The 27,702-nt window shown below is 42.4% G+C and overlaps 2 protein-coding genes across 14 annotated transcripts in view; one reads left to right on the top strand and one right to left on the bottom strand.

Annotated features, from left to right (window-relative positions):
* fdxr (ferredoxin reductase) overlaps positions 1-15,602 on the top strand; it is a 77,968-nt gene extending 62,366 nt beyond the window's left edge. For 2 of the 5 annotated variants that reach the window (XM_068057920.1, XM_068057918.1), the window contains one exon: positions 31-15,602. In XM_068057920.1, coding sequence (XP_067914021.1) covers positions 31-131 — 101 coding nt within the window. In that variant the 3' untranslated portion in view covers positions 132-15,602. The remainder of the gene's footprint in view (positions 1-30) is intronic. The other 3 variants (XR_010977544.1, XR_010977545.1, XR_010977543.1) reach the window with 3 other exon arrangements.
* Positions 15,603-18,722: 3,120 nt separating this feature from the next.
* The window catches only part of cacna1g (calcium channel, voltage-dependent, T type, alpha 1G subunit), a 685,429-nt gene continuing 676,449 nt past the window's right edge, over positions 18,723-27,702 (bottom strand). For 8 of the 9 annotated variants that reach the window (XM_068057908.1, XM_068057913.1, XM_068057914.1 and 5 more), the window contains one exon: positions 18,723-20,134. In XM_068057908.1, the coding sequence (XP_067914009.1) occupies positions 19,286-20,134 (849 nt within the window). In that variant the 3' untranslated portion in view covers positions 18,723-19,285. Of the gene's footprint in view, positions 20,135-20,644; positions 20,717-27,702 lie in introns of those variants that run through there. The other variant, XM_068057917.1, reaches the window with a different exon arrangement.

The raw sequence follows: 27,702 nt of genomic DNA, 5'->3' as shown, positions 1-27,702 counted from the left end.
AAATATTAACCTATCTTTTTCCCTTTTCAGAGTCTGATCGACCTGCTACATGTTATACTCCAGAAAGTCAGTTGGTGAAGGATGATACTGGGGCCAATCTTTACTCAGTGTTATATTTATTTACAGGCTGAAACATTACAAGCATATACCTCCTAACACAATCCTCATGCAATTTCAGACTCTCTATATATTTGCTCAAGTCAGACCCCAATTAATGACTTCCGCCTGCATATACTTAAACACAATTGATATATAATTAACACTATGTGTTTTCAGAAATTTCTTTCCTATATCATATTCTACTTTAAGTTCAATGTAGCTCTAATGAAAATGGAAGGTTAGGGAATGCATATCAAGTTAAATTTAACAATATTAACTTATCATCTGCACAAACTTCAGGCTGGATTTTATGCACAGTGGCGGCGTGCGGGTTGTGCGCTGCCATGCCACTGCAATCTTCCTTGCAGCGGCCCACAATAATATGCCAGTCGGCCAGCCCCCTCCCTCCCCACCAATCACATGAAGGGGTGGTGGCCTCTCCGACACCGGCAATATGTCAGCTGCCTGTGCGCAGGCGCTCGTACCATTTTTGAAGCCCTGCCGGCTAATTGCTAATTAAAATTTTTAAAGTTAAACTCCCCAACTGTACTGATTAAAAATCTGCCGCCCCTTTCCCACCCCCAATAACAATAAAATTCATTATTTATCCTCTCCCCCACCAAAGCACTTACCTTCCACACTTTTCCTTCCGCACCGCCCCACCCCTCCCCGCAATCTGAACAAGTGCACAGGACACCCCTTCTCACCATCCCCTACACAGAATCATTACAGTGCAGAAGGAGGCCATTCGGCCCATCGTGTCCGCACTGGCTCTCTGAAAGAGCAATTCCCTCAGTTTCTTTCCCCTGCCTTCTCCCTGTAACCCTGCACATTCTTCCTTGTCATATAACTGTCTAATTCCCTTTTGAATGCTTCAATTGAACCTGCCTCCAGCACATTCTCAGGCAGCGCATTCCAGACCTTAACCACTCGCTGCGTGAAAACGCTCTTCCTCATGTCACTTTTTCTTCTGTTATGAAATACTTTAAATCTGTGCCCTCTCATTCTCGATCCTTTCACGAGTGGGAACAGTTTCTCTCTATCTACTCTGTCCGGACCCCTCATGATTTTGAATACCTCTATCAAATCACCTCTCAGCCTTCTCTTCTCCAAGGAAAACAGTCCTAACTTCTCCAATCTATCTTCATAACTGAAATCGCTCATCCCTGGAACCATTCTCGTGAATCTTTTCTGCACCCTCTTCAATGCCCTTACATCTTTCCTAAAGTGCAGTGCCTAGAACTGGACACAATACTCCAGCTGAGGCCAAAATGGTGTCTTATACACGTTCAACATAACTTACTTGCTTTTGTACTCTATGCCCCTATTTATAAAGCCTTGGATACTGCATGCTTTATGAACCGCTCTTTCACCTGTCCTGCCACCTTCAGTGATTTATGCACATATACACCCAGGCCCCTCTGCTCCTGCACCCCCTTTAGAATTGCACCCATTATTTTATATTGTCTCTCCGTGTTCTTCCTACCAAAATGAATCACCTCACATTTCTCTGCATTGAACACCATCTGCCACTTGTCTGCCCATTCCACCAACTTGTCTATGTCCTTTTGAAGTTCTACACTATCCTCCTCACAGTTCACAATACTTCCAAGTTTTGTATCATCTGCAAACATTGAAATTGTGCCCTGTACACCAAGGTCTAGGCCATTAATATATATCAGGAAAAGCAAGGGTCCCAACACTGATCGCTAGGAAACTCAGCTACAAACCTTCCTCCAGCCCAAAAAACATCCATTAACCTCTACTCTCTGTTTCCTGTCGCTGAGCCAATTTTGTATCCATGTTGCTACCGTCCCTTTTATTTCATGAGCTACAAGTTTGCTCACAAGTCTGTTGTGTGGCACTGTATCAAACACATTTTGAAAGTCCATGTACACTCTCTGTTACCTCCTCAAAAAACTCCAGCAAGTTAGTTAAACATGATTATCCTTTAACAACTCCATGCTGGCTTTCCTTAAATTAACTCGCATTTGTCCATGTGATTATTGATTTTGTCCCGAATTATTTTTTCCAGAAGTTTTCCCACCACCGAAGTTAAACTGATTGGCCTGTAGTTGCTGGACTTATCTTTACACCCTTTTTTGAACAAGGGTGCAACATTTGCAATTCTCCAGTCCTCTGGCATCACCCCTGAGTCTAAGGATGACTGAAAAACTATGGCCAGTGCCTCTGCGATTTCCACCCTCACTTCCCTCAGTATCCTTGGATGCATCTCATCCGGCCCTGGTGTTTTATCTACTTTAAGTACAGACAGCCTATCTAATACGTCTTTATTAATTTTAAACCCCTCTAGTGTCTGACTTACCTCCTGTGTCAACATTGCCTGGGTTGCAGCTCCTTTCTTGGTAAAGACAGATGCAAAGTATTCATTTAATACCTCGGCTATGCCCTCTGCCTCCGTGTGTAAATCCCCTTTCTGATCCCTAATTGGCCCCACTCCTCCTTTTACCGCCCTTTTGCTATGGATATACCTATAGGAAATTTTGGGATTTCCTTTAATGCTAGCTGACAGTCTCTTTTCATGCTTTCTCTTTGCTTCTTTTATTTGCTTTTTCACTTCCCATCTGGACCTTCTATATTCAGTCTGGTTCTCAATAGTATTTTCTGCCTGGCATCTGTCATAAGCACACATTTTCTTCTTTATCTTAATCTCTACCTCTTTTGTCATCCAGGGAGCTCTGGATTTGTTTGCCCTACCCTTTCCCCTTCAAGGGAACATACCTTGATTGTGCCAGAACTATCTCTTCTTTGAAGAGATTTGTTCATCTACTGGTTTTCCTGCCAGCCTTTGGCTCCAATTTATTCGCCCCAGCTCCATTCTTACCCCATTGAAGTTGGCCTTCCTCCAATTAATTATTCTTGCCCTGGATTACTCTTTGTCCTTTTCCATAGTCAGCCTAAACCTTATGATACAATGATCACTATCCCGTAAATGCTCTCCTACTGATACTTGATCCACTTGGCCCACCTCATTCCCAAGAGCCAGGTCTAGCAGTGCCTGCTTTCTCATTGAACTAGCAACATACTGTTGTAGAAAATTTTCCTGAACACACTCTCGGAACTCTTGCCCCTCACTGCCGTTTACAGTACTATTATCCCAGTCTATGTTTGGATAATTAAAGTCCCCTACACTAACGATGTAAATTTGACCCCACACTAAAAATCTTAAGTTCCCTACCCCCACCCCCCCATCCCCACCACTGTGGCGCCAGCTTTCGCCAGACGGGAAAGTGAAGGCTCGTAAGTGCCGGCCGCTGCTCAGAAGATCACGGCCCGACGGTAAGATTGGAGTCAATTTTATTTAAATGTATGCATTCTGCTAATTTGAATATTTTAATCCAGGTTCCGTTGCCCAGCGGGGTGGGGTGGCCACGGAACCTTGCCACAGCCAGGAAGATCGGGCCTGGCCCTCCTGGCATTGGGTTCCATGGCGTGCTGCCGCTGGAACGATATTCCGGTCCCCCCACCGCCATGGAGCCCGATGTCGGGAGCTTTCTAAGAGCCCGGCCTTCATGTTCGGTCTGTGATAATGGTTCAGAAACCCAACAGATGTTTAAAAAGAAAGACTTGCAGTTATATAGTGCTTTGTATGACCACAGGATGTCTCAAAACATTCTACAGCCAATGAAGTGCTTTTAAAGTGTAGTCACTGTTGTAATGTAGGAAACGCAGCAGCCAATTTGCACACAGCAAACTCCCACAAACAGCACTGTGATAATGACCGGATAATCTGTTTTTTGTGATGCTGATTGAGGGATAAATAATTGCCAGGACACCAGGGATAACTCCCCTGATCTTCTCCGATGTGGTGCCATGGGATCTTTTACATCCACCCGAGCAGGCAGATGGGCCCTCAGTTTAACATCTCATCTGAACGACAGCACTTTCTCAGTACTGCACTGGAGAGTCAGCCTTTATTTTTGTGCTGAAGTCCTGGAGTGAGACTTGAACACAGAACCTTGTGCTTCAGAGGCAAGGGTGCTACCAACTGACCAACATGGGAAATAGAAGCTCTACTTCATGTTTTGATTTTGGAGCCTAAAGGGTTGGTAGCTCATCTCTGTGCCAACAGACCATATTTTTCCTTAATACTTGGAGTCACATGCTCCTATTACTGCACCAAATTCCAACCATTCCCAATTATCTGGCATCTGCTTCCTAATTGGAGAGATTATTTGTGTCTCTTCTGTTACACAAATGTAAATGCTTTGGTAAAATTGAAGAATTGAGTCACATGCAGATGAAAGAAATATATATTGCTATCCCCTTCCTTCCCTTTGTCCCACCTTTGATGGCAGCATCTCCTGCTTCCACAGGCCAACTCTCTGGAACTCCCTTGTGAAACCCTCCACCCACCGCTCCTCTGTTCAACCGAGACTGAGACTGATTAATTTTTGTTATGTCAGGATATCAAGGGATATGGAGCAAAGGCAGGTAAATGGAGTTGAGGTGCAGCTCAGGCCACAACCTAATTGCCTGGCAGAGCAGGCCTGAATACCTCCTTCTGTTCCTAAGCTTTCTGTCACCTCCTCTAGCTCTTGCCTGGCTCAATGCCCATTTCATTTCATTTTTAAGTGCCTTGGGACATATTTTATACATTAAAGATGCTATATAAATGCAGGTGGTTGTTGTTGATGTGAAATAGGTCGTGAATTAGCCTCAAACTACAGATTAAATGTTAGAAGTAGCTGGGTTACAGTAGAGCTATCAGAATGGACAGACACACAATACTTGGTAAGTGAGACTTTAAAAATCATTTAACATGAATTAACTCTTCAGTCAGTGAAAATATTTCCTGAACTATATGCAAATAACTGAATTATTTTCAAACTGCACAAACATATTGGGATGCTGCAGTCGGCAGACTCCAATGGACCTGATGCAGAAAGAAACCAGGGAAAGTAATGATGATTAATAAATAGAATTGGATGGTTTAAACATGTTGATGCTACTCTGAGGTTGTGTGCATACTGTTAAATTACGTGACCCAGATTTTGCAGTCAGTGGCGAAATGATCTCTGGTCATGGATTTCACCTTTGTTGATGTTAAATTGAATCTGGTGCTAAGTTAAGGGGATCTCCAGGCATTCTGCAAAAGTGATGTCATCAAGTAGGGTAAGCAGCCAATCACATTGATGAATTCTCACAAACAGCAAATCAAGAAGTAAAATGCACTGGTTATCATTCACTTTTTACAGAGAGTGAAATAAAGATTGAGACACGCACTTTAAAGGCGGAAATATCATAAACAAACTTTTTTTATAACATTAAAAAAACTGGAATTTTCATCTTAATGGAAAAATTTGACGTTACACAAATATAGTCATTTTTCAGGGCCAGAGAGGTTGTTCAGCAGAGGTGTTGGAGAAATTTTCATAGCTTTGCTAATTATTACTTAACTTTGTAGAAGCAGAAAAGCAGGAGACAGCTTGTAGCTAATCTAACCACAACCAACGGTCATAAAATGTAGACAGAGCAGCTAACCACAATCAGACGTTACGGCCAGATATGGTGTCTGGAGTGGGCATTGAATTAAGGAACTAGCTTGTTATTGTTGAAACTGTTGTTTCGCTGACCTCGGACCCTGCATGGTGCACCGTTATGTGGGCAGTCTCGTGGGTGCTTATCTAATTGTGAAACTGTTAGCTCTGCCTCTTTTATACTATATAAGTCCACGGCGATCTGTAGCTTTTGGGGAGTAGCACTGGACCGCCTTTAGGTAAGGTGTGCTCCCCCATGATATCATGCAATAAAGTGTTTGATTCTCAACATCTGAGTCTGGAGAATTTGTTCAACAATTGGGCACAATCTGGATTTTCTTCAACAAGAGGTTATGACTTAATACCCTGTTAAAAATCCAATTATATCTCATTAACAAGATTTAACTCAGGAGGTTTCAAAAGCCAAATCACAGCGTAGAAACAGAAGTTCTAGTCAATTCAGAGACTCCTAAAGATTGCTTTCCAGGGGGACTTCAACACCACTCTCAATGGAGGAGCAGGAAATCACTGACAGTAACTTCTGGATTTCCATGTTTTTCTGCGTACCTGAAGATGCCAGAAGTTGCTGTCAATTTCATAGGGTAATGACGGTGAACAATAACAGTTTCGCCATGATTACAAAGGTAAAATCCAAGCAAGTGCTTTTCTTGTCCAAGCTAGATTGTCGCTTGCTGGTGGCTGGATGATGAAAGGCCTATCCCAGTTATGTTCTAAAACACATGTAGGAAATCTGTACCACCAACTTTACTTGCTATTTCAATTGTAGACAAAGCTACAGGTTGTGTACTGATTGATTTATGGACCTGCACATTATAAGTTGGATTTTCCCCTGCTAATTCTACAGAAAGTGTCAAAAAATGAGGGAAAATTAGTTGGTGAGGCCTACTGCCAGTCTCAAGCCCTGACTTGAATTTTCTTCCCCTGCCTTTGCTGCCCAGTGCATATTCCCAGATCTTTTCCCTCTCATCTAATGCAATACTAGAAGATGTTGCAATGTACAGTTGGGCTTGGGCGCTTCTTATGAACTGGCTTTTTCCCTCAGTTTCAGAATTGGCTATCTACTGACTGAGCCAACACAAGTGTGCTGCAGAGCTGGCCACCAATACAATATCATGGGCAGCTGATCAGCAGCACCAGTTTTAGGTCCAGATGGCAAGTTGGAAATTATGGCCCATGTGTTCGGTGCTTCGGCCGTGAAGAAAGCTGAGCATCAAGGACCCTTGTCCTGGCCAATATTTATCCACCAACCAGCATCATTAAAACAGATTAACTAAGCATTGCTATGGCAGCTTCTTGCGCACAAATTGGAAGCTGCGTTTCCAACATTATAACAGTGACTACACTTAAAGGGCTGGATTTTGTAGAGGAGGTGGGGCTCCCAGCACTGGGCCGAAAAGGCTTGAGGAACCCCGTCTCTGCATTTTTACAGGCCCTTTGGAGCGATCCTCTAGTGTTTTTCAATTAAAGATGCATGTTCCAGGATTCCCGTCCCTTTAAAGATGGGGATCCTGCCTCCATGAGCTGTTGGCCAATCAGTGGGCTGGAAACTCAGCAGTATTAGCAGTGCCACTGAGAGTGGTGGCCACTGCCGGTACTGCAGAGACCTCAGACTCAGGCCCAGCGCTGGAACCCGAGAGAAGAGGTAGGTGAGGCAGGGTCACCCGGGCCAGCCTGAAAGGCCCCGCTGAAGGGGTGGGGTGGTGACGGGGTTGTTGTGAAATCCAGAGAGAGGGGGGACAGAGGGTGTAAAGTTATTCCCGGTGGGTGTCCTCCATGGGCCACAGACTGCCCACGGAGGAGGCAACCCCCCCTTCAAGCCCACAGGGAGGATGCCTCGTAAGGCATCCTCCTTGCATGGCAGAGGGACTTCCCCACCCCCCCCGCCCCCATACCGTTGATAAGACCCCAGCAGCAGTGGGACCAGACCCTTAATTGGCCATTACTAGACCACTTAAGGGGCTCAATTGGCCTCTGGGTGAGAAGGCCGTCATCGGCCTATCCTGCCCCTGGGAAGGTAACTTGGTGATAGAGAGGCAACAGGCCCTCCGCCCTGCCGCCGCCCCCCACCCAACCTCCATCGCCACCCGTCACGACACTCCATGCCCCCCACCTCCTTCCCCACCTCAAAGAGGCCCATAGGTTCCCGACCAGAAAGTGCTCTATTGGCTTTAAAGCACTTTGGAATGTTCTGAGTTTGTAAAAATAATGCAAGATCTTTCTTTATAACTTTAAAAATCTGTGTAAAATCTCCTTTTAATCTTTTCTGTTTCAGTGGAAACAAGTCCCTGTATCTCAAGCCTTCCTTCATAATGGTAGGTTTCCATCTCTATGATGAATCTACACTGTATTCTCTCCAAGATTTTAATGTCCAATTGTCATATAATGAGTGCCCAAAACTAGACAGGGCTCTAGCTGAGGCCCAACCATTACCTCTACTATGTCCATCCAGTTCTGGTAAGTTGACAACACCCTCTGTCCTTATTACCTCAATGTCTCATTTAAGGTACATAGGCAAGGTTTGTCCCAGATGCATTAACTTCCAGAATGATTTACTGGGTAATCACATTCCACTTGAGCGCACAATCAATGCTGACGTTGCAATGTCGGAGGTGCTGTCTTTTGGATGAGATGTTAAACCAAGTTTTCTTCTGCTCTCTCAGGTGGATGTAAAATATCCCATGGCACTATTTGGAAGATAGCAGGAGTTCTGTTTAGTTTAGAGATACAGCACTGAAACAGGCCCTTCGGCCCACCGAGTCTGTGCCGACCATCAACCACCCATTTATACTAATCGTACACTAATTTCATATTCCTACCACATCCCCACCTGTCCCTATATTTTTCCCTACCACCTACCTATACTAGGGGCAATTTATAATGACCAATTTACCTATCAACCTGCAAGTCTTTGGCATGTGGGAGGAAACCAGAGCACCCGGAGGAAACCCACGCAGACACAGGGAGAACTTGCAAACTCCACACAGGCAGTACCCGGAATTGAACCCGGGTCCCTGGAGCTGTGAGACTGCAGTGCTAACCACTGCGTCACTGTGCCGCTTTGGCCAATATTTATCCCTCAGCCAATATTATCTAATCATTATCTCATTGCTGTTTGTGGGAGCTTGCTGTGTAAAACATTGGCCGCCACATTTCCTACATTATAACAGTGATGAGGGGCAGGCATCTTATTTCTCCACTTGCCATCTCAGGAGGCCATTGAATGGATAGCCAAATTAGACATCCCACTTTAAGCTCTTCCTGTCATATGACAGCAGTAGTAACAGTGATTAGCCATGAAAAGTACTTCATTGGCTTTCCAGAAGCATGTTAGAACATCCTGAGATTGTGAAAGGTGCTATATAAATACATATCTTTCTTTTTTTCATATGCCATGGTCACTTTGCTTTCCTGAAATCTATCTAATACCTTCTTGAAGAACTGTGAGGAATCAATCTCAACTACCTTCTCCCAAATCATGTTCCACTGTTTATCCCCCTCTGGGAATAGAGACCTCCATTTTATCTTCAGTTTCCTCAACTTTTATGGGTGGCTCCCAGTTCCACCAGACCCCATTATCTCAAATACAGTATCTTCTTGCATGCTGGACATGTTTTTAATAATAACATTGATCAAATTGTAGTTGCCTAACATGGATAAATTAGACATTTATTTACTATCTCAGGATAAATGTATTCTTCAAATTGAGTTTAAATGGCCATATTGCATATAGAAAGAGCTTGCTGCCATGTCTTCAGGACATCTTCACAACCTATTGCATTATTGTAAAAGTGTAATCACTATTGTCCTGTGGGCCAATTGTACAGGGGAAAGTCTCACAAACAGAAAATGGGATATTTCTTAGAAAAATCTGATATTGCTCGAGGGAGGAATGTTGACCAGGACACCAGGAGAACTCCTTGCTCTTCTTGGAATGGTGGCATGGGATGTTTTAGACCTACTTGAATAAGACGCCAGCTTCAACAATGCAGCACTCCCTCAGTACTGCACCTAAGTGCTAGCCTAGATCATGTGCTCAGGTCCTGCAGCAGAGCTTGAACCCGTGATCTGCTGACTTGGAGACGACCAACTGTGTCAAACTGATGTGAGATGAGCTTGCTGCCATAGTCCTCACCATATTGGCATCAGGAAATCTATTTCTTTATTTGACATCACAGGCTAGAATTACCAAAACTCACTTTATTCCCCAGGATCTTAAAGCCCACATTACAACAGCCACATCATAGTTCCGAAACCATAATGGCTATCAATACTTGAACAAGTGGTTCATATGTATTTCTGCCTCTCAGGAAACTTTCAGGACTATAGGTACCCTGTCTCTAAAAGACAAGATTCATTGTTAACAGCAAAAAATCCAAAGGTGACTCGAAACAAGATTTGCCATTCATGGAAGCATAATTTCAGATGCCACTAGAAATACTGTCTTTCTCCCAGGGCTTCTGCATATCGCAAAGTAATGTAGGATTTCATCCAGGGAATTTAAATCTGCCCAAACCAATTTACACAGATCGTATGCAAATTCTTAGTGGTCTCTCAAACAATCACCTTTGTCTCAATGGGGCTGAATGAGAACTCTGCAACACCCCATCAGGAAGAATGTGAAGACTTTAGTGAGGGTACAGTAAATATTTATGAGAATAGTTCCAGGGATGAGGGACTTCAGTTATGTGGATAGATTGGAGAAGCTGGGCTGTTCTCCTTGAGAGGAGATTTGATTAAGGACCTCAAAATCATGAGTGGTCTGGATAGAGTAGATAGAGAGAAACTGTTACCATTGGCGGAAGGGGAGAGAGCCAGAGCACACCAATATAAGGTGAATGGCTTAAGAATCAATGGTGCCATGAGGAAAAGCTTTATTTACACAGCGAGTGGTCATGATCTGGATAGCACTGCCTGAAAATGTGGTGAAGGCAGATTCAATCATAGTTTTCAAAAGGGAATTGGATAAGCACCTGAAGAGAAAACAATATTTTGGGCAACGGGTAAAAGGGTGCGGAACTAGCTGTTGCAGAGACAGCATGGACACGGTGGGCTGAATGGTCTCCTTTGGTGCTGTAACCATTCTATGATTCCGCCACCAGTGTGGATTAAAGCTGAAATTCACATCCATTTTATTGTTTCAATTGTGAAATGTTCCACAACTGGATGAGATACACACCTTCAAAGCAGACACAGGTCTATGGGCTATCTTCCAAGTCCAAGTGATACATCAACAAATCTGGATCCCTTGTTAGGTATTGCAGTATTTCCACAAATATAACATCCAGCAATTATTTCTGAACAGGTAACTCTACTTGGTGGCATTTATAAACAAAGGGTCAGAGCTCATTTATGATTCATAGAGAGCAAAGGTGCCCTCAAAACAGTGGTTATGTAGCCAACACCTCAACACCAAGCAGGAGTAAACAATACAGTGGCTGATTGCTCCACATTTACCCAAACAAGTGGATTTTAAATGTTTTTTCGGGTTTTAATAAACCTATCCATCATATTAAGTGCCTGGTTAAGCAGCATAAACTTAAGAGTATATGCATTACCTAGAGATGGATCCTATTTCCCCATTAACTGATAATACCCCTTATCTTCCAAATCATGCAGTCTAACATCATCTATCACACTGCAATGGGACCTTCACCCAGTCCATTAAACTTATACATTTTGATCCAACTTCATTATTGCCTTAAGAAATGATGTGGAGAAAAATTAATCCATTGACATTTATTCCACAAGAGTTTGTGATCAATAAACCTTATCTGGATTCCATGTTTTTCAGGATGTCTTTATCTTATAATGTTGCCTCACTTCATTTCCTTTGGAATTGGAATATATTGAGGGGATGTTGAGAGATCTATTTCATACTAATAAACTGTTATAAACACATCCAGGCACATGCTGGAAAAAAAATTCCCATTCTTCAGCATTAGCTTATTAGTAATACAAAAAAAGCCAAACTGCATCGCACATTAAAAGCCAGACTGCTGGCACAAAAATTCCAAGACCCTTGTGCAAAAAAATCAACAGCCTTCTTCTCTTCACACCTTCCTCACCACCAACCTTCTCTCCCTGTCCTTACCACCATCCTTCCTTCCCGTCATCACTAAAAGACTTCTCTCCCTCATGACCTCACCGCTATGCTTCTGTCCCTTGTCCTTGCCACTATCTTTCTCTTAACCCATTTTCACTCCCATCCTTTTGTTTTCCCAAAGCTTGAAAACTAAATAGATTCAGCTTCAGTTCTCTAAAACTTCCTGAGCCAGAGGACTGATTGGTTCAAAAAGGGATGCTGCCTGATTGGTCTCATTCCACCAACCAGCGAATAGGCTGCTCTTGTCCTCCAGGCCTGGTGAATTCAAGGGGTGCAGCTGAGCAGTTCATCAAACTTACATGTCTTTTCATATTAAGCTTATTACTCTGATTTCAAGTGCTGTTAGTTTCAGCTCCCGATGAAACCAATTGCAGTTGAAACTGGCTTTGGGCGTTTAATCGAAGATAAGCACAGGCCAAATGAAAAGAGCTTGTGCGTCAGACTTGGCCTATGAGTTTGCCTGTTAGACACTGACGATCAAAACATAGAGGCCACAAATACATATGGAGTAAGAGGGTAGAAAAGATCCATTAATGTAACAACTGTGTTACATTACAATGGGAGGCAAAACATAGATGCAACACCATGTCTTATATTTAGTCACGAGGCTCATCTTGTGTTCATTATGTTGCAGCTTGGATAGGGGAGGGAAGGGTTACAAAAGGAATATGCCAAATCTTCAGAGAGCTCTTAATTTTTATGACTCGCCTGGAAGAATTGTTCCCCAAGGAAGCTACTTAAAGCACTGTTGAAACAGCTGCAGATAGAAAGAAGAACTGATCAGAAGCAGTGAAGTTGGATCCAGGTTTAGATCATGGAGCAGTGAAAAGGTGGAGGAGGCTGAATCTGTTCTCATTGGGTTGGAAATACGATCCAAGTTTCTGAAATATTGGAATTAATAATGTAGGTGTTGGGTGTTTCAGCTAGAATTAGAAGCAGTGAGTATTAGTTTATGAAGCTACCATGTTCAGTTTTGTTTAAAGTAGAAATCATTTTACAAATTAAAGGCAAAAAAAGGAAATCCAGGAGGAATCTTTTCAGTAAAACATGGTGACTATGTGAAGCAGATTACTGACACATATGATGGAACAAGAAACCTTAATGGGTTTCAAAAACATTGAGACAGACTTTTGAGGTGCCAGCCTTGGGTCAGTGATCGTACTGCACTGTCAGAGGTGGCATCTTTCAATTGAGGCATCAGCTTTCCCCAGTGATCTGGCCAATATTTGTCCCTCAACCAACATAATTAAAATCAGATTATCTGATCATGTATCTCCTTGCAGTTTGTGGGAGCTTGTTGTGTGCAAATTAGCTTCGTATTTCCCTACATCACAGCGAGCAAATCTCAGAAGTACTTAATTGGCCGTAAAGTGCTTTGGAACGTCCTGAGGTCATGAAAGGCGGTTTGTAAATACCCTTTTCTATCAACAAATAGGATTCAGGGTTATTTAAAAATACACCTGGGTGTGGATAGGTGGGCTAGATGGACCGAAGATCTTCTCCTGTCTGAAATTGTGACATTACCATGTCTTTACTTGGAATGGCGCCTCAGGCGCGTATCCATTGTCTCTCGAGATAAGGAGGCCCAAAAGAAAAGAAAAAAGAACTTGGAATGGAATAGTTGGTGGTCAAGTATGGTATATTTCAACTCCATTAAAGCACCCAGACAGGTGACACATGGAGAAAGGTTGTTCTGTAGTCCTTTTGTTCCCAGGAAGTGTAGTTGAGTAACAAGAACTCCATTTGCTTTTTATTTTTCTCCACCCAATTAATTGGGAATCTGGTTGAGACTGGAAAAACTCAGTCCAGGAAAACTCTAACTGTGAAGATCAGGTCTAAGACTCAATCTCAATTTCAAATCAAGAGACACACCAAATGAGGGCACCACTGACACACTGAGAATCCTCTCTATTTATTTTAAAGCATAATTTAAAATTCATTTTCAAATCTACATAAAAGTAGGGCTACTGCATAAACATTTGAGAAAATCAGGACACAGTTATCTAAAAGGAATCAACGTTTTGCACAAGAATATGGAGCAAAAATGTGGTAATACAAGACACGTTTGCCACTGGACACACATCCTCTCTGCTCATCTCTTTCAAAACTGCTGTGAAAAACAGTGAAGAAGCCATTGGGTGCCGGTCCATTCAGAGAGAATTTGGACATTTTCAGACATTACTTTCAGACAGTGATCTTCAGATGCTGCAAAAAGCTGGAGATCTCCCTCGCGTACAAGCCAGCAGGAACAGAAGGAGTAGGGAGTGATACTTTATACCTACCCTGTATCGGCTATCAGAATACATCATTTCTTCTGCGTAAAGTGTGTTTATTGATTCATCTCAAACGTTGCACATTGACTATTGAGAGGATTCAGTTCATGTTGGTAACGACAAGTATATAAATATATATTGTTAAATATGTTCAATTTTCCAGAATGTACTTGACTAAAGAGATGTACATCAGACTAGATACTATTCCCTGTACATAAATGGAATTTACAGGAGTTTGGTGACATTGATTCCTACAGATTTTAACTGATAAAGGAAACTTAAACCAATTAGAAAAATGTTACTGAATCTCAACAACTTTGGTGGAGGGGGGGGAGGGCCGAACAATTTATCACTTACTAGATAATGACTATAGTAATCAAACTCACAATGACCTCCAGCAGTTAGGTAATGTTTGACTAATATAACACTGTCATTTGAAAGGTAATACTTTTTTGTTATTGTAAGATTTAAATTCCCTTATTCCAAGGTCAAATGTAATGTGACTTGAATGTCACACAGCTTGTGAGCATAATTAAAGTGTTGGATATTCCTAAATCAAACTTGTCCCTGCTGGCTGATAAAAGAATGCAATTTCATCACAATTAGCATTCCTCACTTTTTGGTAAAATACTATTTTTTATACATATATATAGCAGTATGCATTTGACTTGAAACCCCCAATGACATCATTGGTTATTCTAACGTCTGATTGGAAATAGATGCCTGAAACCAGAATTATCACCTCTGAATGACCTTTCTGTGAAATGGAAGCAATTTTTTTGGAAAATAAAACAGCTCTGTCATGAAGTAACTTTTTCATTTTTTTCTTTTTTTTTGCAAAAATAGTCTCTTTGCAGCTTCAACAATTTTCAAAAGTTTTTTTTAAACAGATGTACAAATCTTAGAGCAGAATGTCACCTTCCCCGGATTTGATTCATTTGCCTGTCCTTTTCAGCTTTTCCCCTCAGTATAAATTTTGAAAGGTTAAAAAAAAATGCAGATTCTCTTCTTTTTCTTGTGTGTTTTAATAATGAAAAAAATCTGGTTAAAAAAAAAGAACAGGGTTGCTCAAAACCTGTTCCTGTTTTCTGGTACAGAACTGTAATATTTTCAAGGAAAGGTTTGATGAAAAAAATTAGACAATGTTTAAAGTCATCATTCACTCACTCATTCATTAATTCATCCATCTATGTATAACCAACAGTGCTTGTCGCACTGGACTTTATTCAAATGTAGATCTATCTTTGGCAAAAATTGTTAATATGTAGCTATAAAAAGAAAAATCAGGAGGTCCTTCAGGCTTCTTTAAGTGGGAGCCAACAAGAGTATTCAACATTACCTTTTTATCAAACTATTTGCTTGAGAATTCAGCCAATTGTCAGCAACTATCAGCTAGTAGCACTTTAGACGGGTGCCAATTATTTTTCCTCAATTATTTTTTTAAAAAGGTCATTGTACGAGACAATTTTTAACAATGGAGGTATTAAATGGAGCAAATGAAGTGATCTTAGATGCACTGAGCATAGAGGAAAGGACCCGTACTGTCTGAGGCCTGTCACACTCCTCTTTCTAATGTCGAAATGTGAAGTTCATTAAAAATGAAAGCACTGCTTTTAAGATTTCAGGAACCTGCTATATTATTAATGCAATTGCTATGTGAAGCTTTAAGTTGGAAAAAAACTTCAGCCAATTGTAGTAATGTAATGTGACTAATTATTGAAAGGCTGGGCTGAGCGGAGTAACTAAAATGTGGATCAATAAGATTGCCATTTATCTTTCTTTGAGGTTAAGGTTGATCTTTTTTCCTCTTTTCTTCCAAAATGGTGATGTTAGGAACATAGGAACAAGGGTAGGCCATTTACCCTCTTGAGGCTGTTCTGTCATTCAACTAGATCATGGCAGATCTGTGTCTTGAACTGATTTACCCACCTTGGTTCCCTATCCCTTAATACCCTTGCCTAACAAAAATCTGTCAAACTCAGTTTTGAAATTTTCAATTGACTTCAACAACTTTTTCAGGGAAAGAGTTCCAGATTTCCACTACTCTTTGTTTGAAGAAATGCTTCCTGAATGGCCTAGCTCTAATTTTAAGGTTATGCCGCACGCCCCCCACCCCCCTCACCCCGCCTTGTTCTAGACTCCACCACTAAAGGAATTGTTTTCTCTCTATCTGCTCTTGAGCAGCAGAGATACTTCATGCTGATGGCCTGGTAACTCTAATCCTGTGACCAGGTTAATATTCAACTTCTTACCTGTGTATTGATTGAGATCAACGGACAGAAAATTGCTTTTCGGTCGCTGATAGCAGGCAACGGACTCTGATAATTCACACTAAATCATAAAATTTTAACTGTTTGCAATCTATCCAGGTATTCACGTGATGGCAATCCTCAGTGCTGGGTCTTTGAAAGTACTTTACAACTATCAGTCAATGCATCCCAAAGCAGCAATAATGAGATAAACAAAATTGCATATGTCATGTTTCTGGATTTCTAGGTGATCCCTAACTTAACTCAGAAGAATTTCTGCCCTAAGAATCCATTTAGCTTAATTTAGTTTCTTATTGAAGAGCCACCAGTTTTGTTGCCCTGATCGCACAGACCCACTATATGGTCCAAAAATACCTGAATACAGCATAGAATTTAACAACTATTAAATACAATTTCTCTATAATATATACTACATAAATATTAACATTGCACTGCACTGTGTCTATTTTGATCAGTATTTTCTCTGCAATGTATTCTATATGGAAGATAGCAGGATAGGAAGAAACAGGTTGCAGCAGTGGCTATTTTTAAACCTTTGAAGTTTTATATTGTCAAAAAACATTCCCCTTGTGCTGGAGTGAATTCTACTCAAGCCCAAGGAATGTGTTACAAATACTTACGTTTAAATAAACATAACTTCTAGCTGGTAAGATCTTAACAAGAGTGGTCCTATAAAGTATGTGCAACGGCTGTAGATGGGTAACCTACAGTATTCTGACAAATGCTTCCACACTTACTCACATACACACACACCCAAACTAGCAATGATAGAGATCACTGTAATGTTCAGACTGTCTGCATACAGTAATCTGCAATGGTAAAGTGCTGGTGTGCCTTGAACTAACCGAATCAATGTGATTGAGCTACGAGGGTACAATGTAGAATGCTTTCAAACAAAGATCTTGCACACGTATAGCACTGGAAAGCCCATGGCTGGGTTTGTGCCCCAAGAAAGGAGGGGGCTTAAAATACTGCTCCATATATTGGACATCAGTAGAACAATTTGCTCTTTGCCATCTGTAGTATCAAAATTCATTAACACTCCTGCAAAATGCATGGTATCATTTCAGTACAGCCTTACTTGCTTTTGAGGAGATGACCCAGAACTTAGGTCTTGACAGCTCCTTACATAGGGTCCAGTCAATGTGGTCTAAGCAGCCAATGTTAAGGACCTTTGGATTTCCATTCCCCTTATCCCACCATTTAGAAGAAATTTTTGCCTGACTTCCTCTGACATTCAACCTTAAACTCCCTGCAGGGCATGAACAATATAACTGAAGTTGCTGTGGGAAAGTACCCAGCAATGTGAGGGATTCAGAGTCAGGTTCCATACATCTGCCACTATATAGATCACTTACAAAAAGAACAGTAATCATTTTATGGTTTCTCAATATGGGCAAAAAAATTATCAAAAAAATTGATTCCCTTTCTGGAATTAGTTGGACCCAATCAACACTGGTGCAAATTTTGACAGAAAGTGATAACAATCCAATTTGGTTGGGAGATGGTAAATATTCAGGCTTCCATCACATTTGGAGTTAAGTGGGAAGAGTTGCCTGAACGAGATGCCTTTTCCTACAGTATTATAGAACAGTAGCATGCCTATCAAGGTGAACAGAAGGTTGATTTTAATAAATAACTTTTTTTTTAAGTTGTGGAGATTTTTAAGGAGCAGCCAGCCATGGTTATCACTGGCAAATATTAAGCTTTGGGATTCGACCTGCCACCATCTCCCCCACAACCTTTATTTTTGAGTCGTCATAACAATCTTGGACACGGAAAATAGCAAAACTTAATGATGCATGGCAATTGGAGATACATTCTTTGTGTGCAGAAGATGCTAGGCCAGGTAATTTATTGATTCATTTGTAACTTAAGAACCTTTACTTAAGAATATGGGTTGTGACATGTTGCAGTGATTAACTGATTGGAATCTTTCCAGATATTTAACACAGATTCTAGCTGACTTTTATCTTTGGGCATATCATGGCAGCATCCATGGATTCTTTTTACAAACATATATTACTTCAAAATAAAGTCTATATGAACTGAAATGAATCACTTTTAGTTAACAACAAGAGCAGCATTAATTTCGGGCAGCATTTGCAGAATTATTCCTCAGAATCTAGGGAGCTTCCTGCAGCCAATATAATTAAAAAAATGAAAATGGGACCAATTCACCAAACATAACTGATGTGAGCAGTTATAGTTCGACCAATGTCCCGAGGAGCAAACCAATTGATAAATAAATAAGTAAAGATAACAGATAAGGAAATAAACATCAGAAACAGCAATACCCTGCAACAGAAGTGTAACCCATACAACTACTACAGTATTAAAGTCAGGTCTTGGTTAGGCCATCTTTTAGAAATTCAGTTGACCTTCTGAGTCATGGTTACAGTGGAGTGCCATTTTTCGATGCTAGGCAACCAATAATTTCAGTTAACCACACAGATTGAGTAAATATTGCAGTTTATTTTATTTATAAATATTATTCTTTTCTAAATATATTAATGGCTGGATCTTTGCTTTGTGCCTTTTGGAGAGTAAAGAAAATGTCCAGACCAACTCAATTGAATTCTGATAAAATGGATGTCAATTAATATTGTTTAAAAAAATAATAATTCTGGGGATGTGGACATCGCTGGCAAGACTGGCATTTATTGCCAATCCCGTGTTGCCCCAAACTGAGTTACAAAGCAAATCCTGGAATGTTTCGGTATTATCACTCGGCAGATTACCTCTCAATTTCAAAAGAGAAAAACCTTTCACATTAATAAAAAGTGACGCTCCACTGTTCTGGACAACCTGGATGAATAGTCAGTCAGTCATCTGCTTGAGTGCAAGGCAGAGCAGCATTGTGAGGGCTCCAGTAACCCTGGTTACTTTTTGGATGGGGGAAGGGGGATTAATGGGGGTTTGACCTCCAGTGCCAGTCAGAATGCAGAATTCTTCATTAATGTTAGGAAAGGATGAAAAATTGTCTTTTTGGCAACAAAAACAATTAAACGATCTAGTTCAATCGTCCGCCTCGGGCTGGTCCAAGGAAAAACTGGGAAGAGTCAGCAAATCCTTCGTCGGAGAAGGACAGGTGGGCGTGCTTTCAGGAAGCAGTGGGTCTGCAAGGTCCACAGACTCCTTGTGAGGGGCTGAGTCACAGGACGGAGCACGCCTTCTCAAACACATGTCACTAGAGGACATTTGCCCGTGAGTACCTTGCATTGTCGTGTGGTGGTCCTCTGGTGGGTCTATAGAAATGCAGGGGGGGCTCATTTTCTGCTTCTGCCGTGCTGTTTGCAGACCGTCCAGTTCCATCACTGCCTGGCCAATGGCCCAACAGGACGATGAAGAGAAATGGTGCTGTGGAATTGCTTCAACTGATGAGCAGATCTCAACTGAATGTCTCCGAGGGTCATCCAACCACGACGTGGGCTTGGCCAAGAATCCTTGAGTGTCCACACTGTAGAACTTTTTGATGTCTTTCATCGTGAGGTTTCCTGTGCTGCTGCACATTTTCGTGGGTAGTGGAGGGTACATAGGAGGTTTGGAAGCTCTCTTGTTGCCACTGTTGATCTGAGAGACTTCCTGGTCTGCCGAGTCAGGGAGTTCTCTGAAGGGGTTCTGAACGTGACGTGGTGAAGTTGCCACATAGTTAGTAATGTTGCATTGGTTATGGCTGTGCTGTTGGATGTGGACACTATGCTTGGTTGGTGCATTGGGTGAGGCAGGCACTAACACCACAGACGGTTGCACAACAGATACATGGGGCACAGACACATTCAAGGATGATGGTTCGTTAGGCTGCATCTGCAAATTTTCCTTGGACTCCATACAGAGTGGATCCAGAGAGTCATTTGTTATAGCCACCTAAATTGGGTGTTAGAAGTGTGGGGAGTGGGAGGAACAGAACAGGTCAAAGGAAGGTTAGCATGCTTACAATTGTTAAATCACTTTGGTGCTTTGGTAAATAATTTGAAAATATGCCACTGATGCTTTTTGTGCAAAATCATAAAAGAGCAAAAGCTGTATCTAATTTAACATGTGCTTGCCAGTTCTGGTTAAGCACTAAATAAGCCAGTAATGATTAAATGATTAAATACAGGTGGTACACAATTCTATAATGAAGGTACCTATGACAAAACTGACGAGAACTGAGGGATTTTAAACTTTCTAATGTTTGAAAAATATAGTGACTTTATGCTGGTATTTATGCTGTCATAATATATTTCTCCTCACACCCAGATCCCAGTGAACTTTTATTTAGAACTTTCCCTTCATCCCTCAGGAGATTAACTGAGGTTGTAAGAGGTTAGGTAGATTGCACATGGGCTGCGGGAGGAGTGCCACATTCAGCAATCACTTGCTTCAGCGATGTCGGGCTAATTTACACCTTCACATTTGGCAGTAGACTGGCGGAGCGGCTTTCATGTTGTTCTGGACGGATGGGTTCTATAATGGATGGACAATTGCTACATCAGTTTAGTGGCCAACGGGTGAAAGTGAAAATTACTCTCCCATCACCTTTCTCTGAGGGTGCAAGATTGAACAGAACAGCATACTTGCATAACAAATGAATGCTTTCCTAAAACATTTTGCACCTTAGAAGATGCTTTAAGTGCAGCTAGAGAAGCTAAATCATTAAACTACCAGCTACCCCAGTTCCATAGCATTCTTTACCATCCAGTTCTACTGTAACAATGACCCCAAACTTGCTTGGGTTGTACCATGTCTATGCCATTCCCAGGGTTTTCCAGTCTTCACTACCCAAGACTGTGTGCATAGACACTAGGTGAGGAGACAATGGCCTCAGCATTTTAAGAAGACAGCCGACACTCACTGTCTGGATTTTGGTTAGCACTCCAAGTAGAGCTGTAAAGGAAATAGCACGATATCCCAAGCATCGGTTTTAAGCCATTCAATGATTTGGGCTATATCACTGGAGCATTCAGGGTTCAACAGCAAAACCTATTAGGCTTCTACAATGAGAGTTATGAAGGTCATAGTGTCCTCCACTTTGGATGATAGGCCTCGGGCACTCACCCCTTTCATGACCATCTTCAGTGCAGCCAATAGGCTCACAAGATGTGAACATATGGAGTGGAATAGCTCTCAGATTTTCTTCTGGCCACCTGGGAAGAGTTGAACTTCAATCTAGCAGTAGCAGACTGACGTGGAAGCCTAATAAACCCACAGTCATCTGATTTGAAGGGAAGTCATTCCACTGACAAGGCTATCAAGCTGGCCGTCTTCAAAACTACTTCCTAAGCCAGACAAAAAAAAGCTCACTTTTTTTGCAAGAACTATGAAAACTAAATTAAGTATGCAATAGTACACTCATCTTTACAGTGCAACTATAGTAATGTGAAATGCCTGACCTGACATACCTAATAGGTCCATATAATGTATAAAAGATAGTGAATTTTACTGTAACCTGTTATTGAAAGTAAGCTAGTAACACTACTGCTCTCTGACACTGGATCTGAAACTCAATGCAACTTCAGGTATTATAATCATAAAATATATCAACTTACTAAATTCTCTCCTGCATTGCTTTTACTTTCAAACATCAGAACATGTCCAAATCAAACTGATCACTGGAATGCATGACAATGCAAAAGTAACACATCATCGTCACTACTGTCAGTGATAACAGGTACCTCTCAATGACATCTCATCTCATGCAGCCTCTCTACTCCAATGGTCAGGATAGTTGACAAGCCCATCTCTGATAACTTCCTTGTATTCCTCACCACCCATATCCCCTTACCCTCTTCCAACTGCCTGCTCTGGATAAAAATCTCTATTAAGTCATTTACATTCACTTTTAAACTCCCAACTGCCTCATCTTTCGCCTCCCATTCAGCATGATACTTCTGAAGCCTTTGATCTGCTCAACCACTTCCTCACCTCCATCTTCGGTGCCCTTGTCCCCAGTAAGATCTTTAATTTCTCCCATCCTTGTTGTTCTGCCTGGTATGACCTCCATCTTTTCTCCCTCCAAGTCCAACTGACATAGACTTGAGACCATCTTGTGCGAAACAAGGTTAACCGTCCGTCAGCATATATGGCTGGGCTATGTAAAGCATTATTGGGCCAGAGCCACCCACTATTCAGGATCATCCTGGAGATCAAAGGGCTTCTTTTCTCCCCTACCAACCCTAAACCCCGCTCACATCCAACAATAAGTGTGAGAGGTTCATGGACCTCTGTCAAGAAGATTGAGGCCATCCATTCAGCTGCCTCTTCTGCATCCCTTCTTTCCCTTTGCCCACCAAGCTAAACCTACCCCAAGACTCCTGTCTCTCTGTTCTAGTCCTTGTCCTGCATCTTTTTTTAGTTTCTCTTCTTTCTCACCTCATGCCCTCTCTGCTCATTTTTTCCATGAGGCCCAGCTCCTTTGAATCCGTTCCCACTAAACTATTGACTGCCCAAGTTCCCTTTCTGGTTTCCATGCTAGCTGACATTGTAAATGGTTCCTTTTCCTCAGTTCCTATCCTTCCTTTAAAAATCGCCGTCGTCACATACTCTTAAAAAAAAAACACTTGGCCCCTTTGTCCTTGCAAACTATAACCCCATCCCCAACTCTCATTTCCTCTCTGAAGTTTCGAGTATTTTATCCCGCAACAAGTCCCGTTCATCCAGCACTTCAGTCCTTGTTGACTTGCATTGGCTTCTAGTCCCCCAATGCCTCCAAATTAAGATTCTGAAAGGGCTGTGTTGTGAAGGTAAAGGAGCTGATATTCCTCTTCTATGCAGCATGGATCATTCAGTTCCAAAATGGATAAAAAGAGAGAAGGGCCTATTACACTCCTTTATGTTGACTAGGGATTTCCAGGGTATTGCCAAGGAGATGCAAAGACACTGAACGGGTGTCCATTTTGAGGGGCACCAAGAAGACTCTAGGCCCCGTGCCCAAATTTGAGGATCTAGGAAGGGAAGATAACAAGAAAATGGAAGCTGGAAAAAGGTAAGTAGCTTTCTTTTACAGGTACTGGTCATCATCCTCAGGTGTGGCAGTCATTCTGGTTGCTGTTTTGGACAGTTATTATGGCTGATGCAGATCTCTCGGTCTGGATTTATGCCCCATTATTTCTAAGTGTAAGACACTTCTGTGGGTAAGCCTGCTCCAAGTTTTGTCCGCCCTAACCTACCAACCTGGACAGAGAATTGCAGGTGGGTTCAAGAAGGGTGCACTTTGGGTGTGGCCAGCGTAGGAATGGAGGGGAAGCCCTGTACCGTCTGACTAGATGCTTGCTTTTAAATTGACAGGTACGTAACCAAGCAAGGACGGTATAAGGACATCAAAATAGCAGGCATATCTGTCCTTCTCAACTTTCAATCTTTAACACTGATTTTCTTTCCTTCTCCAGTTTCCCTTCAGCCTCACCTGAAGACTTCTTTACTGACTAAAATTCAACAGCTCGTCACTCAAGAGACCATTCCTCATGTGAGTGATCGAGCAGTGAGTATTGGCAGGCTATTCTTGGATGAGATGAGATGAAAACAGACAAGTGCAACTTTACATCACATAAAGTCCACACAAACTTTTCAGCATGGGTCACTGGGTTCTGTTCAGGATTGGTAACCAGGTCTGAAGTTTTTTTCTCCTCTTCCTTGCGGGGGCACTGAGGCCTAAGGTAGAAGCCTTACCATTATCCCAATTGAGGTCATCTAACTCAGTAGAGGCTGAGATTTGAACTTCAGACTTTCCCATTCCCCATGCCTTCATGCCAAATGGGCATTGCATTAACCCACTTAGTTAGCAGGAAAACTCAATCCCATACTCTTAATGACACAGGGCCGAGCTTGCCAGAGATCTCTGGAATGACATTTTTTTTAAATTATTCATTTGTGGGATGTGGGTGTCGCTGGCCAGCAGCCCTTCAAGTGAATACTTTACCGGCAGAATCTTTGACTTGAATATCAATGAGGGGTAATTTCAACTTTGGGCAATCATGTTAAGCAGGTGATATGGATTTAGGAGCCAGTTATAGATATCTTAAATTGAAGTCAATAGAAATGGAAATTGGGAAAGATGTATACCGGACATCTGAATCGATATCGCCCCTTCTACACTATCGCATCAAGTCAAAATTACCCTTGTTCCTTCTAAACTTATAAGGCACATGGCTCCATTTAACTCTGATGTTTGTTAGCTGTGCTTCCTTTATTCAACAGAATTAGTGTACTTGGATGCAAATGATTTTTTCGACAATGATCATACATTTTAAATCTAATTATTTAAAAAATATATTTTCAAAAATTGACATTTTATGCGTGAAAATCTGAGTCTAATAATCTAAAAAGCAATAAAGATTAAGTGGCAAGCCTGTCAAACATCATACGTGTAACCATTTGTACTGAAGAAAATGAAAGACCAGTATTAGTATGAGCTGCAGGAAACCCAGCTTCAATACACAAGGGAAACAGGCTCCACACGTAAACAGATTCATTGTGAACACACTTTAGTTAATGGTATGTGCATGACGGCAGTATGGTTGCCATCCTGGGAGTGGGGGAGGGAATAGGTGAGGAATGGATTAGCAACAAGAGTTTCTATGATGAACAGGGTTATTGCTAAGAGACCTGGGATGGAAAAAACTCAACTACGTGTTGTCAAAACATAAAAGAGAGGGGTAAAATCAGACAGAAATGAAAAATATTCAGCAAGAATAAAGCAAATAATACAAAATGTAATGCAAGTTCTTTCAAATGCATGATATACTAAAAATGTCACCGTATTTTGACCGTAATAAGTAATCTTTTACAAAAAGTCAGTTGTTATTCGGAGTTTTTAGGTCACAAATCAGATTTTCCTGTCTACAAAGGAACTGGTCCCAGCATCATTCTATATGGCCAGACACTGCAAGTCAGGCAGTATAAGGTGAGTAAATAAATCCAGAAATTGCTGGAAATAGGCAGTATATATGGAAAGAGAAACAGAGTTAATGGGCTGAATTTTACCGGCCCCTCGAAGCCTCGAGTCATGGCACGGGGCTCGTAAAATTCTGCGGGGAGCGGCCCACCTTGACCTGCGACATTGAGAAGGGCCCGCCGCATAGTACCAGCAGCGGGCGACCTTGGTGCGGCCCCCCTTTCGCTCGGCAGCGGCATCCCAATTAACATATGTAAAACGGTACTTACCTCTGCAGATTATGCAGCCCACTGCCTCTCCTGCACACATCCGTATTTTACTTTGAGCGAGTGGCCATCATGTGCCATCCCGTTTACAAACAGAAAAGCCGGTGGGTCCTCTGAGGCAGAAGGTTTCGCGATGGAGGCTAAGTTCCGTTTTCAGGGGTCTCACTCTGCATACTGGAAGGGAGGGAGGGGGGATACTCAGAGGTCTCACTCTGCATACTGGAAAGGAGGAGGGAGGGGGAGGGAGGGGGGATTACAGGGGTCTCACTCTGCATATTGGAAAGGAGGAGGGAGGGGGGATTACCGGGGTCTCACTCTGCAAACTGCAAGGGGGAGGGATTAGGGGGTCTAAAAGGCATTAAGGTGGACAAGTCCCCAGGTCCGGATTGGATCTATCCCAGGTTACTGAGGGAAGCGAGAGAGGAAATAGCTGGGGCCTTAACAGATATCTTTGCAGCATCCTTAAACACGGGTGAGGTCCCGGAGGACTGGAGAATTGCTAATGTTGCCCCCTTGTTTAAGAAGGGTAGCAGGGAAAATCCAGGTAATTATAGACCGGTGAGCCTGACGTCAGTGGTAGGGAAGTTGCTGGAGAAGATATTGAGGGATAGGATCTATTCCCATTTGGAAGAAAATGGGCTTATCAGTGATAGGCAACATGGTTTCGTGCAGGGAAGGTCATGTCTTACCAACTTAATAGAATTCTTTGAGGAAGTGACAAAGTTGATTGATGAGGGAAGGGCTGTAGATGTCATATACATGGACTTCAGTAAGGCGTTTGATAAGGTTCCCCATGGCAGGCTGATGGAGAAAGTGAAGTCTCATGGGGTCCAGGGTGTACTAGCTAGATGGATAAAGAACTGGCTGGGCTACAGGAGACAGAGAGTAGCAGTGGAAGGGAGTTTCTCAAAATGGAGACGTGTGACCAGTGGTGTTCCACAGGGATCCGTGCTGGGACCACTGTTGTTTGTGATATACATAAATGATTTGGAGGAAAGTATAGGTGGTCTGATTAGCAAGTTTGCAGACGACACTAAGATTGGTGGAGTAGCAGATAGTGAAGGGGACTGTCAGAGAATGCAGCAGAATATAAATAGATTGGAGAGTTGGGCAGAGAAATGGCAGATGGAGTTCAATCAGGGCAAATGCGAGGTGATGCATTTTGGAAGATCCAATTCAAGAGTGAACTATACAGTAAATGGAAAAGTCCTGGGGAAAATTGATGTACAGAGAGATTTGGGTGTTCAGGTACATTGTTCCCTGAAGGTGGCAACGCAGGTCAATAGAGTGGTCAAGAAGGCATACAGCATGCTTTCCTTCATCGGATGGGGTATTGAGTACAAGGGTTGGCAGGTCATGTTACAGTTGTATAAGACTTTGGTTCGGCCACATTTGGAATACTGCGTGCAGTTCTGGTCGCCACATTACCAAAAGGATGTAGATGCTTTGGAGAGGGTGCAGAGGAGGTTCACCAGGATGTTGCCTGGTATGGAGGGCGCTAGCTATGAAGAGAGGTTGAGCAGATTAGGATTATTTTCATTAGAAAGATGGAGGTTGAGGGGGGACCTGATTGAGGTGTACAAAATCATGAGAGGTATAGACATGAGAGGTGGATAGCAAGAAGCTTTTTCCCAGAGTGGGGGATTCAATTACTAGGGGTCACGGGTTCAAAGTGAGAGGGGAAAAGTTTAGGGGGGATATGCGTGGAAAGTTCTTTACGCAGAGGGTGGTGGGTGCCTGGAACGCGTTTGCCAGCGGAGATGGTACACGCGGGCACGATAGCATCTTTTAAGATGTATCTAGACAGATACATGAATGGGCAGGAAGCAAAGAGATACAGACCCTTAGAAAATAGGCGACATGTTTAGATAGAGGATCTGGATCGGCGCAGGCTTGGAGGGCCGAAGGGCCTGTTCCTGTGCTGTAATTTTCTTTGTTCTTTGTTCTTCTTTGTCTCACTCTGCATACTGCAAGGGGGGGGGGAATTACGGGGTCTCAGTCTGCATATTGCAAGGGAGGAGGGGGGGATTACAGGGGTCTCACTCTGCATACTGCAAGGGAGGGGGGGATTACGGGGTCTCACTCTGCATTCTGCAAGGGAGGAGGGGGGATTACAGGGGTCTCACTCTGCATACTGCAAGGGAGGAGGGGGGATTACAGGGGACTCACTCTGCATACTGCAAGGGAGGGGGGGATTAGCGGGTCTCACTCTGCATACTGCAAGGGAGGAGGGGGAAATTACAGGGGTCGCAGCTCTGCATTCTTAAAGGGAGAAGGGAGGGGGTCTGGAGGGA

This window comes from Heterodontus francisci, chromosome 26 (genome assembly GCF_036365525.1).
Source record: "Heterodontus francisci isolate sHetFra1 chromosome 26, sHetFra1.hap1, whole genome shotgun sequence".
NCBI lineage: Eukaryota > Metazoa > Chordata > Chondrichthyes > Heterodontiformes > Heterodontidae > Heterodontus > Heterodontus francisci.
The sequence above is the reverse complement of the archived record's forward strand: the minus strand, read 5'-3'. Positions and strand labels throughout refer to the sequence as shown.